At 44.9% G+C, this 16,609-nt stretch overlaps 1 protein-coding gene across 1 annotated transcript in view; it reads left to right on the top strand.

The window, feature by feature from the left end:
• Window positions 1–16,609, top strand: part of LOC148474906 (uncharacterized) — a 117,482-nt gene that overhangs the window by 77,254 nt on the left and 23,619 nt on the right. Inside the window, 1 exon segment of the mRNA XM_088458021.1 lies at window positions 14,373–15,044. Within this exon segment, the coding sequence (XP_088314147.1) occupies window positions 14,373–15,044 (672 nt within the window).

Genomic DNA, 16,609 nt, shown 5'->3' with positions numbered 1-16,609 from the left:
ACTTGTTTACAAACTATAGGGAGGAGGACCAATGCATGCTGGGAGCTGCAAAGCTAGAAGTTGTTTGGTGCAATGGATCATTTCCACTACATACCCCAAGGTAGATTCTGTGGACACTATAGACCTTGTCGAAAAAGAGTTATCTATGGTATGTTATACCATAACTCTGATTTTTCCATCACTCTGGTTTTTAATGGTCTTTAATTTTGTCTGCAGTAGGTCTCTTCTGGGAGCTTAGGCAGATGCCATATCTGTGATGTATATAATCATCTTGTAGTGATTCTGTGTTTTCTGTTCGTGCTTGTTATCTGGTGAGTCTGACATGGAGACCGTGCCCAATACTATTGTGTCAGATATGGAAACCGTGCCAAATACTGTTGTTTGCGATATGAAGACCGTGCCAAATACTGTTGTGTCTGATATGAAGACTGTGCCATATACTGTCAGTGTTCGCGCTGAGCAAAAAAAATTGTGGGTCCCAGGGACCCCTCACTTTGAAAAATTGGGGTCCTACACCACTTTTTCTGGGTCCCGTCACGTATTATGGGGGTTGAGGGCAGGCAGGAGTTGGAACAGTGCTGGGGGTTATGTAGCAGTTGGGGTAGAGGGGGTTGGGGTAAAGCTGGGGTTAAAGGCAGGGAGGAGTTGGGGGTAGAGCTGCAGCTAGAGGGGAGTAAGGGCAGGCAGGGCTGGGGCCAGGGAGGGGTAAGTGCGCACATTTGTTGAGACAGTGCTGGGGGGCAAGGAGAAGGTTAGGGACAGGCAGTGCTGGGTGTAGGGAGGGGTCAAGGGTAGATAGCAGCTAGGACAGTACCTGGGGGGGCAAAGAGGGGGTTAGGGGAAGTGCCAGGTCAGGATAGCAGCTGGGCCAGCACTGGGGGTAGAGAGGGGGCAAGTGTAGATAGCATCTTGGGCAGTACTGGGGACAAGGAAGAGGTCAGGGGGCAGGCAATACTGGGGTTACGGTGGGATAAGGTTAGATAGCTAGGGCAGTTCTAGGGTTCAAGGAGGGGGTTAGGGGAAGGTAATACTGGGGGCAGTACTTGGATTAGGGAGGGGGTTAGCTTTGCAGCTGGGGCAGAACTGAGGGTAAGGATAGACAGCACATGGGGTACAATTGATGTAGTTATCAGTCCTCCGAATGCACCCTCCTACTGCCCCTATGTAGGAGTGGTACCTTAAGTAGCGGCTTTCGGGCAGTATCTTCTGCATCCACAATGTCTGTCTGGCTGGGTACAGCGATATGGCGTGGTGTCTGCCAGCAGACTAGTGCAGTGTTCCTGGCAGGAGCAGCTTAGTCCATGCTGGTGTGGGACTCAATTATTGTGCGCGGTGATTGGCTGGGGTGGCGCCACACGGTGATTGGCCGGAGGGGAGGCCACGCGGTGATTGGCCGGAGGGGAGGCCGCGCGGTGGTTGGTCGGAGGGGACGCCGCGCGGTGGTTGGTCGGAGGGGACGCCGCGCGGTGGTTGGTCGGAGGGGACGCCGCGCGGTGGTTGGTCGGAGGGGACGCCGCGCGGTGATTGGCCGGAGGGGACGCCGCGCGGTGATTGGCCGGAGGGGACGCCGCCATGCAGGGATTGGCCAGGGGAGAAGCCACACATGCAGGGATTGGCAGGTGAGACGGATGCAGCACACACAGCGCCTACGCGTCCTGCGGGACCCGATCAGTTTTTAAAACTGGGTCCCCAGGTTGCCGTAGCACGTAAAAACGAGCTATAGCGCGTATTTTGCGAACCCTGTGTCTGATATAAAGACCGTGCCAAATACTGTTGTGTCTGATATGGAGACCGTGCCATATACTGTGTTGTCTGATATGGAGACCGTGCCATATACTGTTTTGTCTGATATAAAGACCGTGCCATATACTGTTGTGTCTGCCATATACTGTTGTGTCTGATATGAAGACCGCGCCATATACTGTTGTGTCTGATATGAAGACCGTGCCATATACTGTTGTGTCTGATATGGAGACCGTGCCATATACTGTTTTGTCTGATATAAAGACAGTGCCATGTACTGTTTTGTCTGATATAAAGACCGTGCCAAATACTGTTGTGTCTGATATGGCGACCGTGCCATGTACTGTGTTGTCTGATATGGAGAACCGTGCCATATACTGTTTTTTCTGATATAGAGACCGTGCCATATACTGTTGTGTCTGATATGAAGACCGTGCCATATACTGTTGTGTCTGATATGGAGACCGTGCCATATACTGTTCTGTGTTATATGGAGACTGTGCCATATACTGTTGTGTCTGATATGGAGACCGTGCCATGTACTGTTTTGTCTGATATAAAGACCGTGCCATATACTGTTGTCTGATATGGAGACTGTGCCATATGCTGTTGTGTCTGACATGAAGACTGTGCCATATACTGTTGTCTGATATGGAGACCGTGCCATATACTGTTGTGCATGATATGGAGACCGTGCTATGTACTGTGTTGTCTGATATGGAGACCGTGCCATATACTGTTGTCTGATATGGAGACCGTGCCATATACTGTTGTCTGATATGGAGACCGTGCCATATACTGTTGTCTAATATGGAGACCGTGCCAAATACTGTTCTGTGTGATATGGCAGGGCTTGACAAATTTGTCTAAAATCTAGGAGCCAGGATGAAAGTGTAGGAGCCAGACCACCGCCCCCCCAAAAAGAAATCAGGAGTAAGTGAGGAGCACAGCTCTGTGTGTTATGCAACTGTTATACACACTATACAAGGCCACAAAATGGGCGCAGTTGAATGTATATAGTAAAAAGGAGGCCCCATCACTGCTCTGTACAGCTCCCCTGCGCCATCCCCCACATTTACACATGAACCAGTGGTGCCAGAATGTACTACAAACCCCCCATCCTCCCTGGGGCCACATCCCTGAGCACCTACCCCCCCAAGCAACCAACCACAATGGCCACACAACTAAGGCGGTACTGGCCAGAAAACAACCCATTCGCAGCCATTCCATACCCCCCCTCCCCCCCTCGTTGTCACACCACTATCCCTCTGAAGCCGCTCCACAATCTCTGGCCACGTATAGACCCTCTTACTGGAGAGCTCTATGCAGCCGGAGTTAGGTGACAGCGGACGTACAGGAGTATCAGCGCAGACTGTGACAGACAGCAGAGGTCAGCAAAGGCCGGGATGGAGAGGAGGAGTCAGCGCAGCCAAAGGCCAGGATGGACACAGGCACAGCAGTCACCGCAGGCGACACTCAGCACATGCACTCCTCTGCATGAAACGAATGCTGCTATACTAAATAAATGATAATAATAATAATGCAGGGATGAATCTCTGCTGGGGTGGACGAGGATCTGCTTTCTCTCACCCTGCAAAATCGGGTAGCCAGGTAGTAAAATCTGGTAGCCATGGCGACCTGGCCCCAGGGATTTGTCGAGCCCTGTGATATGGAAACTGTGCCATATACTGTTGTGTCTGATATGGAGACCGTGCCATATACTGTTGTGTCTGAAACCGTGCCATATACTGTTGTGTCTGATATGGAGACTGTGCCAAATACTGTTGTCTGATATGGAGACCGTGCCATATACTGTTGTGTCTGATATGGAGACCGTGCCATATACTGTTGTGTCTGATATGGAGACCGTGCCAAATACTGTTGTCTGATATGGAGACCGTGCCATATACTGTTGTGTCTGATATGGAGACCGTGCCATATACTGTTGTGTCTGATATGGAGACCGTGCCATATACTGTTGTGTCTGATAATAAGACCGTGCCATATACTGTTGTGTGTGATATGGAGACCGTGCCATATACTGTTATGTCTGATATGGAGACCGTACCATATACTGTTATGTCTGATATGGAGACCGTGCCATATGCTGTTGTCTGATATGGAGACCGTGCCATATACTGTTGTCTGATATGGAGACCGTGCCATATACTGTTGTGTCTGATATGGAGACCGTGCCATATACTGTTGTGTCTGATATGGAGACCGTGCCATATACTGTTATGTCTGATAATAAGACCGTGCCATATACTTTTATGTCTGATATGGAGACCGTGCCATATACTGTTGTCTGATATGGAGACCGTGCCATATACTGTTGTCTGATATGGAGACCGTGCCATATACTGTTGTCTGATATGGAGACCGTGCCATATACTGTTGTCTGATATGGAGACCGTGCCATGTACTGTTGTGTCTGATATGGAGACCGTGCCATGTACTGTTGTGTCTGATATGGAGACCGTGCCATGTACTGTTGTGTCTGATATGGAGACCGTGCCATGTACTGTTGTGTCTGATATGGAGACCGTGCCATATACTGTTGTGTCTGATAATAAGACCGTGCCATATACTGTTGTGTGTGATATGGAGACCGTGCCATATACTGTTATGTCTGATATGGAGACCGTGCCATATACTGTTATGTCTGATATGGAGACCGTGCCATATACTGTTGTCTGATATGGAGACCGTGCCATATACTGTTGTCTGATATGGAGACCGTGCCATATACTGTTGTGTCTGATATGGAGACCGTGCCATATACTGTTGTGTCTGATATGGAGACCGTGCCATATACTGTTATGTCTGATAATAAGACCGTGCCATATACTTTTATGTCTGATATGGAGACCGTGCCATATACTGTTGTCTGATATGGAGACCGTGCCATGTACTGTTGTGTCTGATATGGAGACCGTGCCATGTACTGTTGTGTCTGATATGGAGACCGTGCCATGTACTGTTGTGTCTGATATGGAGACCGTGCCATGTACTGTTGTGTCTGATATGGAGACCGTGCCATGTACTGTTGTGTCTGATATGGAGACCGTGCCATGTACTGTTGTGTCTGATATGGAGACCGTGCCATATACTGGTGTGTCTGATATGGAGACCGTGCCATATACTGGTGTGTCTGATATGGAGACCGTGCCATATACTGTTGTGTCTGATATGGAGACCGTGCCATGTACTGTTGTGTCTGATATAGAGACCGCGCCATGTACTGTTTTGTCTGATATGAAGACCGCGCCATATACTGTTGTGTCTGATATGAAGACCGTGCCATATACTGTTGTGTCTGATATGGAGACCGTGCCATATACTGTTGTGTCTGATATAAAGACCGTGCCATGTACTGTTTTGTCTGATATAAAGACCGTGCCAAATACTGTTGTGTCTGATATGGAGACCGTGCCATATACTGTTGTGTCTGATATGGAGACCGTGCCATATACTGTTATGTCTGATAATAAGACCGTGCCATATACTTTTATGTCTGATATGGAGACCGTGCCATATACTGTTGTCTGATATGGAGACCGTGCCATATACTGTTGTCTGATATGAAGACCGCGCCATATACTGTTGTGTCTGATATGAAGACCGTGCCATATACTGTTGTGTCTGATATGGAGACCGTGCCATATACTGTTTTGTCTGATATAAAGACCGTGCCATGTACTGTTTTGTCTGATATAAAGACCGTGCCAAATACTGTTGTGTCTGATATGGCGACCATGCCATGTACTGTGTTGTCTGATATGGAGAACCGTGCCATATACTGTTTTGTCTGATATAGAGACCGTGCCATATACTGTTGTGTCTGATATGAAGACCGCGCCATATACTGTTGTGTCTGATATGAAGACCGTGCCATATACTGTTCTGTGTTATATGGAGACTGTGCCATATACTGTTGTGTCTGATATGGAGACCGTGCCATGTACTGTTTTATCTGATATAAAGACCGTGCCATATACTGTTTTGTCTGATATAAAGACTGTGCCATATACTGTTTTGTCTGGTATAAAGACCGTGCCAAATACTGTTATATCTGACATGCAGACTGTGCCATATACTGTTGTCTGATATGGAGACTGTGCCAAATACTGTTGTCTGATATGGAGACCGTGCCATATACTGTTGTGCATGATATGGAGACCGTGCTATGTACTGTGTTGTCTGATATGGAGACCGTGCCATATACTGTTGTCTGATATAAAGACCGTGCCATATACTGTTGTGTCTGACATGAAGACTGTTCCATATACTGTTGTCTGATAAGGAGACTGTGCCAAATACTGTTGTCTGATATGGAGACCGTGCCATATACTGTTGTGTCTGACATGAAGACTGTGCCATATACTGTTGTCTGATATGTAGACCGTGCCATATACTGTTGTGTATGATATGGAGACCGTGCTATGTACTGTGTTGTCTGATATGGAGACCGTGCCATATACTTTTGTCTGATATGGAGACCGTGCCAAATACTGTTGTCTGATATGGAGACCGTGCCATATACTGTTGTGTATGATATGGAGACCGTGCTATGTACTGTGTTGTCTGATATGGAGACCGTGCCATATACTGTTGTCTGATATGGAGACCGTGCCATATACTGTTGTCTGATATGGAGACCGTGCCATATACTGTTATGTCTGTCATGAAGACCGTGCCAAATACTGTTCTGTGTGATATGGCAGGGCTTGACAAATTTGTCTAAAATCTAGGAGCCAGGATGAAAGTGTAGGAGCCAGACCACCACCCCCCCAAAAATAAATCAGGAGTAAGTGAGGAGCACAGCTCTGTGTGTTATGCAACTGTTATACACACTATACTAGGCCACAAAATGGGCGCAGTTGAATTTATATAGTAAAAAGGAGGCCCCATCACTGCTCTGTACAGCTCCCCTGCGCCATCCCCCCTCCAGTTATAACGGACCACATTTACACATGAACCAGTGGTGCCAGAATGTACTACAAACCCCCCATCCTCCCTGGGGCCACATCCCTGAGCACCTACCCCCCCAAGCAACCAACCACAATGGCCACACAACTAAGGCGGTACTGGCCAGAAAACAACCCATTCGCAGCCATTCCATACCCCCCCCCCCCCTCGTGGTCACACCACTATCCTTCTGAAGCCGCTCCACAATCTCTGGCCACGTATAGACCCTCTTACTGGAGAGCTCTATGTACCCGGAGTTAGGTGACAGCGGACGTACAGGAGTATCAGCGCATACTGTGACAGACAGCAGAGGTCAGCAAAGGCCGGGATGGAGAGGAGGAGTCAGCGCAGCCAAAGGCCAGGATGGATACAGGCACAGCAGTCACCGCAGGTGACACTCAGCACATGCACTCCTCTGCATGAAACGAATGCTGCTATACTAAATAAATGATAATAATAATAATGCAGGGATGAATCTCTGCTGGGGTGGACGAGGATCTGCTTTCTCTCACCCTGCAAAATCGGGTAGCCAGGTAGTAAAATCTGGTAGCCATGGCGACCTGGCCCCAGGGATTTGTCGAGCCCTGTGATATGGAAACTGTGCCATATACTGTTGTGTCTGATATGGAGACCGTGCCATGTACTGTTTTGTCTGATATGGAGACCGTGCCATGTACTGTTTTGTCTGATATGGAGACCGTGCCATGTACTGTTTTGTCTGATATGGAGACCGTGCCATGTACTGTTTTGTCTGATATGGAGACTGTGCCATATACTGTTGTCTGATATGGAGACCGTGCCATATACTGTTTGATATGGAGACCGTGCCATATACTGTTGTCTGATATGGAGAACATGCCAATTTTTTTTTTTTTTTTAAAAAGGAATCGCTTGTGTAAATATATATTTTTTTAAATTGCATTTATATATAGTTTTTGAAATTTACACATGCAGATGAACATTAAACAGAAGACATGCAATGTGTGTACAATTACATAAGAAGAAAATCTAGAAATACCACAGTATAAGTAAGATAAACTAGAGTCTCGGCTGTGCTCAGGAATTCAACAACTAACAAAATTGACAGAGAACAGCTGAAAATTCTGTAAGATGGAAAAAGATTGGAGTAATAAGTGCACAAGAAATAGAAGTAATAGCCCCCATAGTACGATAATCCCACCAACAGCAAAACCCCATACACTTTATAAGACAATGGGGGTCTGTCAGATGCTAACAGGTGAGAAGAAGACAAAAGAGAGAATATAGCAATAGTAAAATAGGCAATAAAAATTGCAGACATATAAAATATTCAAATAGGATACAAAAACGTATAAATAACAAAACATTAAGATAACAGAATGAAGAATCAAACAAAAGCAATATTTCAAGGGTACAGTGTCACGAACAAGGGACTTAGCTACTCATATTCTGTCCATCCTGTAACAGGGCAATGTCAGCGCTTCCCCAAGGTGCATGGGATAACTATGATGGATCTGATCAGCTAACTACTAACAACCAGTCATTGCCTGTCTGCTGCCCTCACATGACTGCTCTATTCTATACCATGCCAGACCGCCCTATTTAACCACTTAACTATTTTTTTTTCCAAAAACCGCTCCAAAATTGTTGGGTTTTTTTATGAGTGAATTAGGTGAGGAACATCCATTTTAAGTTATCCAAAATGGTTTCATAAAAGAAAAAAGATTTTATTTTTTTTCTAAGATTTGAAAAAAAAATAAAAAAATCAGTTTTTCAAATAACAAAACATCGGAACATCGGAAACATTGCGACGTTCAATTTGAGACCGGATACAGGAACCAGGTATGTCAGGGGCGTGAGGTGGGAGGTTAACTTACTTTTCCCTAGCAGCTGCTCAGTTCTGTAGTGATTGGCAGACAGAGAGGGAGAGGGTGCTGGCAAGCAGAGGGACCTCTGAGAGCAGCAGCTGCGGGAAGATTCTCTTCCTGCAGCCGTCCTCATGTTTATCTGACTGGACTAAATTTTACGTCCAGAACAGATAAAGAACTGCCTGGTGTGGTCATACAATTCTGACCATGCCAGGCAACCTGTTGCCAGCACATCGTCGGAACAACATAGAACATATCTTCCTCCGTGTTCTCGCTCAGTGTGCATCTCCTGACTCCGATCCGCCAACTGAACTAGCTCTCCTGCTACCTGTGACTGTGCATGTAGCTTCTGCCTTGTTACCTGTGAGTCAGTTCCATCTACTCTGCTCTATCATCGATGCTGCCAGTATCCAGTGGCCCTTCAGTCTGTGTTCAGTGTCGCTGTATCTTCCGGTTCCTGTTTCTTGTTGGTCCCAGTCCAGTACAAGTATTCCTCCGGTTCCAGTCCAGTTCAAGTCACCTCCTGATCCCTGCAGTTCCAGTCTGGTTTAAGGTTTCCTCTGTGTTATCTGGTCCTAGTTTGGTTCAGCCTGTGTCCACAATTTCCAGTCCCAGTCCGTTTTAGCTTGTGTTCACGTCTGGCTCAGCTACATCCATTCCATTCCCAGTCTAGTTCAGCCTGTATCCTCCATTCTGGTTCTAGTCCGGTTTAGCCTGTATCCATCATTTTTGCTCAGCCTATCTACAATCCGGTACCTGCCTCTATTATTCCTGCAGTAGTCTGGATTATCCATGTATCATCATTGACTACAATAGTGCTTCTAAGTGTCAAGTCTTCAGTGTGCTATACTTTGTGATTTCAAGTAAGTCTTCTGATTACAAGTTACAACTAGTCTGCTCATTGCAGATTCAAGTGGACTGTTCCTGTATTACACTTCAGACTGTATTGCTACTCATTGAGTTCCACTACTCAGTGTTGCAGTTCCAAGTCTGTCTCTGGGACTTTCTGCCTTATCGTACCATTGGTGTGATCATTAATGGTGGTGGTTGTCCTGAGGGTCCTCTCTCTTAGTGTTGGGGTTCATGCTGAGTCTCCAGTATTGTGGTTGACTCAGGGTGCTGGGGACTGGATCTATTTCCCTCTCATGATGGTGTAATCTCCAGGAACACAGTTTTGGTATTCAGGTTGCACTGTCTTCAGTGGATTCTAGGCAGCCTAATTGGTTATCTGCATTACTCACTGTTCTGTTCCTGAGTTTTCAAACACCGGTACCAACCCCATGGTCCTAAGGTACAGATCTGTGGTTGAGTTCCACTCAATTGGTTCCAGGAGCAGACTGGGTGCCTTCTAGAAACTTTTGATCTTTTAGGCAACACTAGGCTACATGCCATATCGGGGTCTGCTCCTGTTCTATGAGTAATCATCTAATACGCTCTCCACATTTCCATTTCACCTTGTCAGTCCAGTCTACGGGTCCTGACTCAGATCTTACCCTCAAGACCATGACATACAGAAAATATTCAAGGAGGGTCATCCCTCCCAGGGGCCAGCAAATATAACCACACAGCAAACTTTAGGACACCGGCAGAGAAATCCTGGAAAACACCAATCTCTGACCGCCAATCTCCAATGTTCCTTTAATTCCAGCAAAGAGAACCGGATAATACAGAACGTATCCAGTAGATTTTGTCAAAGGATCTCTAGACATAAAAGCTTGTGTAACCCTAATCGGGGCCATTCAACAGCAAATGAAGGAGACAAAGAGACTGGAACAAAACATCTGTCATCTGTGGTGGCAGTTGGGTTTGAACACGCCACTCTCCGGGACTCCAAGGGGGTCAGAGGGTCAATAATAAGAGCATCACAAGCCGCATAGTGTGGAAACACAAGTCTCAGTATGCCAAGCCTGCATTTGTGGCAAATGTTGACATGAAGATGACAGCTTGGCATGAAGTCTCACCTCCTGAACTGCCAGCTTCCTTCCTTAGTGGTTAATGGCTTGAAGGAGTTGTTCCATAGTGTCCAGAGAAAATACAACCACAACAGGAGGGAGCCAAAACAGTAGGTATCAGCATCCAATAAAAGTTCAGAGGGTAACTCTGAACAGGAGACCAGGGCAGTAAAGACCTCAAGCAGGAGAGGGCTGCTGTAACAGGAGGTAAGTATCAGCAACAGAATAAAATTCCAGAGGGCAATAATGAACAGGTAAGCGGAACTGCAAGGGAAGCCAGAGGGTAGCACTGACTGGAGCAGCAAGGGAGACAGTCGTAAAGTACCTTATTGCCAGCAAAAAACAAAAGAGTCCAACACGCTTGAAATTACACTTCATGACTGTAAACTTCATCAATCAATGCACAGCTCAGAATAGCAGGGATTTGATCCATGAAATAGTCTGTGCAGCTGGATGATACAGTATATAGCAAGTTACACTGCGATGGATACCACACTTTCTGTCAAGATGTAAAATAGCAGCAGCTTCTCCCACAGAACTGGGAATGTGTACCACTGATCTCAGAACGTGCACACAGGGTGATGATGGTTATATTAACTCCTGCAGAATTGCAGATACTGTATATGCTCCCAGGTGCCGACAAATAAACAGAAGCAGCAGTGCTGAGTTCTCTCCAGCGTGCTCGCTCCAGCCAGCACCAGCAGGGAAGGTACCAGACTGGACAACACCAGAATGGAACTGATGGTAGAGAATATCAGACTGGAACCAATGGTAGGGGATATCGGAGTGGAACCGATGGCAGAGGATATCAGACTGAAACTAATGGTAGAGGATCTCTGGGATGGAACCAGATACTGAAGCCAGGGGTGCAGTGAAATGGAAATCTGTACAGGAGTCTCTGAGTAGGATAGAATATCCAAAAGAGCTCTCTCTAATGCTTCTACAGCTGGGCTGAAGACAACATTGCACAGGCAAGTGCTGTGTGCAGGGAGAATCCTTATATATACCCCTGGGAGAGCACGGATTGGCTACAGGTATCATGTGACCACATACTGGTCTCCTGTTGGTGGAGATCCGGTCACCTGATCCAGACTGTCATGGCTGCGCCCAGCAGCCAGCACTAGAGGGAATGCTGCATGTGGAAGCTGGGGAGATTACAGGAGATAAGAAGGAACTTGGGCCTGCCGCTAAAAGCAGCTGGGTCCAAAGACATACATCTGCTCAATTTTACCATCTTTAATGAGAGCATGGACAGAAAATGTGAGACCATTCTCAATGTAGTTTTTGGGATGACTGCTGCTTCTTAGACCAGTTTTGGCAGGGGCCTGTGTCAGCGAGGTGATTTCATCTTGGCCGACCAATTGGCATTCAATAAAAAGGTTTCTCGTGCTGATATTCTGCCTTTGGTGGACCAGATTGAGTGAGCAGCTGTATACATGGGGATGCTCTCCTGGATTCAAACTCGCTCTTTGTCTAAGATCTCGGCCTTGGCTGCCCAATAGAGGGCATTTTGGAAATCAGAGGGGGAGGCCACTACCATGGTTTCCATACTTTAGCAAATAGAAATCAATTTCCCTGGATAGGGAAAAACTGCATGACTCTTCAACACCTGGTAGATTGCCCCACCACAGGTGTTTTTTGTTACCCTTCTTCCAAGAGACAGTATCAAGAGGTAGTCATATTATCAGGAATCTAGCCTTTCCTGCTGTTAGAGGTCATCATTCAGATTCTGGATGCACAGCAAGGTGTGGTGCACTGCTCAAACCAGTTTCTGGTGTGTTAGCCGGAGTTTTTCTTATAGATCAATCCTGAGCTGGAAGTTGCTCAACAACCTCATGTTTAGGAGCATGCTGTCATAGATCCTATGGTGGTATTGTTAAGAACAAAATCCTCCTATCTTCCAAAACCAGAGTTTTTATGGACATTATGTTTGACACCAAGAGCCAGATGGGATGCCTATTGGAGTCCAAGATTGTGGCCCTACAGTCACAGGGAAAGCTTGGACAGGTGTCTGCACAGTTTCTGGGGAGAATGGGGAACCTGGCCAAGGAAAAGCCACTTGAACGGTAACACTCATATCCTGTTTTGTTACAGAGCAAATCCTTTATTTAAAAGGCAGTCTCTCTGGTTGTGGAATCGCAATGCTGGGTCTCCAGCTTCAGGGCTGTTGGTCCTAGGAGAAGACTTTTTTTTCCCTTCAATATGCTGGAGTTTTGGGAGGTCACCTATGCCCTGGATGGCACTCGAAAGGGCTCATTTCATTCAGATCTCATCAGTTGGGCCAAGGAATTAATGGTATGCAGGTCTTCAAGCCTCAACAATGGAACCTCCGTTCTATCCTCTTTAATAAAATATCTTTTAGGTCCAATTATTCACCCCAATTTGCATGGTTTGACTTTGATGGCATAGCACTTGATGCCAAGATCCTAAAGGTAAGGAGTCTTTCTAGTTTAGTCATCAAGACTATGCTTAGGGGTTTAAAGCTTATTATGATTAGTGTAGTCTCTACTTCCCAGTTCAATCTTCCTCCACCTCCTTTTCCAGGTTTGGAGCAGGGATTTCCAGTATAATCCATCTAGGGTCAGATCCCAGCCCTTTATATTATTTTTCAGTGGAACCTAACCCCCTTTTTGGAGATTTAGATCTTTATCCAGGGGGTTGTTCATATAGTAAACCACCTTATGTCCTCCCTGCTCCCCCTTGGGACCCAAATTTGGTCTTGCTTTTTCAGACTTTACTTAAAAGTAGTGTAAGGAGCAGCTTTTTTTATCACTTTGGAACACAGTGGTGTATTTTATTGATGATGTTACACAATTATGTTCTTTTTATTTTTTTTATGTAACACTTTGAATTTGATTCAAGTTTTATGTATATGGGAAATTGCAATAAAGATTCTATATTTTAGTTTTCACATTTGTATCCCACATTAGTCTAGGACACAGGTTCTCAAACTCGGTCCTCAGGACCCCAAACAGTGCATGTTTTTCAGGTCTCCGCACAGACTCACAAGTGCAATAATTAGCAACATCTGTTGATCTTTTAAAAAGTGTCAGTGAGTAATGAATAAACCTGTGCCTCTTCTGGGTGACTTGCAAAATTTGAACTGTGTGGCGTCCTGAGGACCGAGTTTGAGAACCACTTGTCTAGGAGTAAACTTATACTGCCAGTCAGTCAGTTATCAGGATAATAGTGAAGGCTCCAAGTGATGTATATAAAAGACTGTAACACAGATTTAGAGACCATGAAAAGCATACAGTTTATTACAACTAAGTGGGAATCTATTTTATTTATAGTTTCTGTCTGGTAAAACTATGTCTAATTTTTAAATTTGCTGCTATTTTATTTATCAGAGAAATGGTTTTATACTAATATATAAGATTGAGTTGTTAGTGCACTTCATTTGGACCTTTCTAATATCTCCTTTAAGCTGTATCTAACACAGGTAATATTTTCTTTATTAGGTTTTTGATTTGTTTCCTAGATAAAGTTTTTAGATTGCAAAATGAAATGAAACAATTGAACATCTTAGTGTCATTAATAGTATGAAAATTTCCAACAGATGGACAGAAACACAGGAAGACCTCGGAGGGAGATCTCAATTTGCCTCCAGATTTTAAAAAAGAAGAAAACACACAGGATTCTCCATTAGAAATCCCGCTTGCCCTAAACATACTTCCAGGACCTCACAGTGCTGATCTATCATCTGATCCTTCTAATCACGAGGAATGTTTTCCTGACAACTCAGTTATAGCTACACATAGTACAGATCATGCAAGTGTTAGATTATTTCCATGTTCTGAGTGTGGTAAATGTTTTAAACAGAAGGCAGGTCTTATTATACATCAGAGACGTCACACAGGTGAGGAACCATTTCCATGTTCTGAATGTGGTAAATGTTTTAAACAGAAGGCAGGTCTTGTTATACATCTGAGACGTCACACAGGTGAGAAACCATTTCCATGTTCTCAGTGTGGGAAATGTTTCACACAGAAATCAGATCTTGTTATACATCAGAGATATCACACAGGTGAGAAACCATTTCCATGTTCTGAGTGTGGGAAATGTTTTACAGAGAAATCAAAGCTTGTTAAGCATCAGAGACATCACACAGGTGAGAGGCCATTTCTATGTTCTGAGTGTGGGAAAGGTTTTACACAGAAATCAGATCTTGTTGCACATCAGAGACGTCACACAGGTGAGAAGCCGTTTCCATGCCCTGAGTGTGGGAAATGTTTTACGCAGAAATATGATATTGTTACACATCAGAGATTTCACACAGGTGAGAAGCCATTTCCATGTTCTGAGTGTGGGAAATGTTTTACACAGAACTCGGATCTTGTTAAGCATCAGAGACGTCACACAGGAGAGAAGCCATTTCCATGTTCTGAGTGTGGGAAAAGTTTTACGCAGAAATATGATCTTGTTTCACATCAGAAAACTCACACAGGTGAGAAGCCATTTTCATGTTCAGAGTGTGCAAAATGTTTTATAAAAAAATCACATCTTGTTACACATCAGAGAACCCACACAGGTGAGAAGCCATTTCCATGCCCTGAGTGTGGGAAATGTTTTGCACGGAAATGCGTGCTTAATAGGCATCAGAAAACACACTGCTAAAAAAAAAACGTTTCCATGATCTGTATGTGGGAGAGTTTTCATACTTAAGTCATCTCTTGTGAGACAAAAGATACGTCACACAGGTGAGAAGCCATTTTGATAAGCTGATAGAAGTAGAAAAGCTCTAGTCACACAGTATAATAACATGTTATAATCTAGTTTGCATCTACAGATACACTTTGAATATATTTCACCAAAATAAGAATGGAACAGGTCTCTCATGTGGAACTTATGGCAGTTCCCTTATTCTGTTAGATAATAGCATCCCTCTCCATAGTAATAACAAACCATATTATTCTTATATAATTACCTAACAAAGTCCCTGCAGTGGTTGGGAGATAAAATGTGGGACTTGATCATGTTTTGTCATATCTGTGATTGAAGGTGTGAGATGGTTTATATAATTAGTTCCTTCAGGCAGGGCTTCCTATGAAGGGGTTCCTTTTTTGCTGTATATGGGACAGTTTGATTAAGGAGGGGTTTGGACCTTGCTTCCAATCCAAGTTAGATTAAGTCTCTTTGGCACATATGGATTAAAAAAGTAATCTTGTGTGACCAATTGGACAATATTAACTATTAAGAAAATCACATATTTATGTGTCATATGTCACTACAACTATCTGTGTGTCTGTGGTTCCCAGCAGTCTGCAGCCAGTGGCCAGCATTGTACCTGTAATTTCCAATGACCAGGAGCTGATGCTATAGCAGTATCTGTACCAGCTGCCTGGAGAGATGGGAACTGGCAGAGTGATTTTTATCCCACCAACAGCCACAAGTGTTATCCCACTACTGACCATACCAAATATCTGTCCAGCCTCTTAGATTGTAAGCTCAGTTATGCAGGGTCATCCTTACCTTTTGTACCATATCAGTGTATGTTACATGTGTGTATCATGGTCCTGTCAGTGTACAGGGCTGAGTAATATGTTGGTGACTGATAAAAGAGAATAGTAAATGGAGGATGGTTGTGTAAGAATTACAGCGTAACACACAGTGGGTGCTGCCATCTGGTGGATGACACAACACCCATGAGAATACATTCTGTCTATTCACTAGGAGCCTGTGACATCACTGAGGTGCTCGTATCCCTCAGCTGTATGCTATAGACTGGCCCCAAATGGCTGCCGGCGCTGTGTCTCAGTGACTGTTGTGCTATCATTGATGTGATGTTGGGATATACGGAACACCTTAATTAGTTCGAATATTCTCTTATTCATCCTATGGGGGACATTGGATACACTTAGGGGTATAAATGCAGACACAGGAGCTTGGGCATTGTAATGTTACCAGGAATAGCTCAAAGCTCCTCCATCTTTATACCTCCTTTGACTGTCATATTTTCTTTACTTTTATTACTACCATATAATCATTCTACAGCTTCTAAGGATGCCGGGCACGGAACGCGGAGCTTCTACACTCGGAACCTGCTGCCTACAGACTGTCATTTGATTGGCTGAGATGGCGTAGCTCGCCAGGGTA

Source organism: Taudactylus pleione, unplaced genomic scaffold (assembly GCF_031769625.1).
Source record: "Taudactylus pleione unplaced genomic scaffold, aTauple2 ptg000800l, whole genome shotgun sequence".
Taxonomy (NCBI): domain Eukaryota; kingdom Metazoa; phylum Chordata; class Amphibia; order Anura; family Myobatrachidae; genus Taudactylus; species Taudactylus pleione.
The sequence above is the reverse complement of the archived record's forward strand: the minus strand, read 5'-3'. Positions and strand labels throughout refer to the sequence as shown.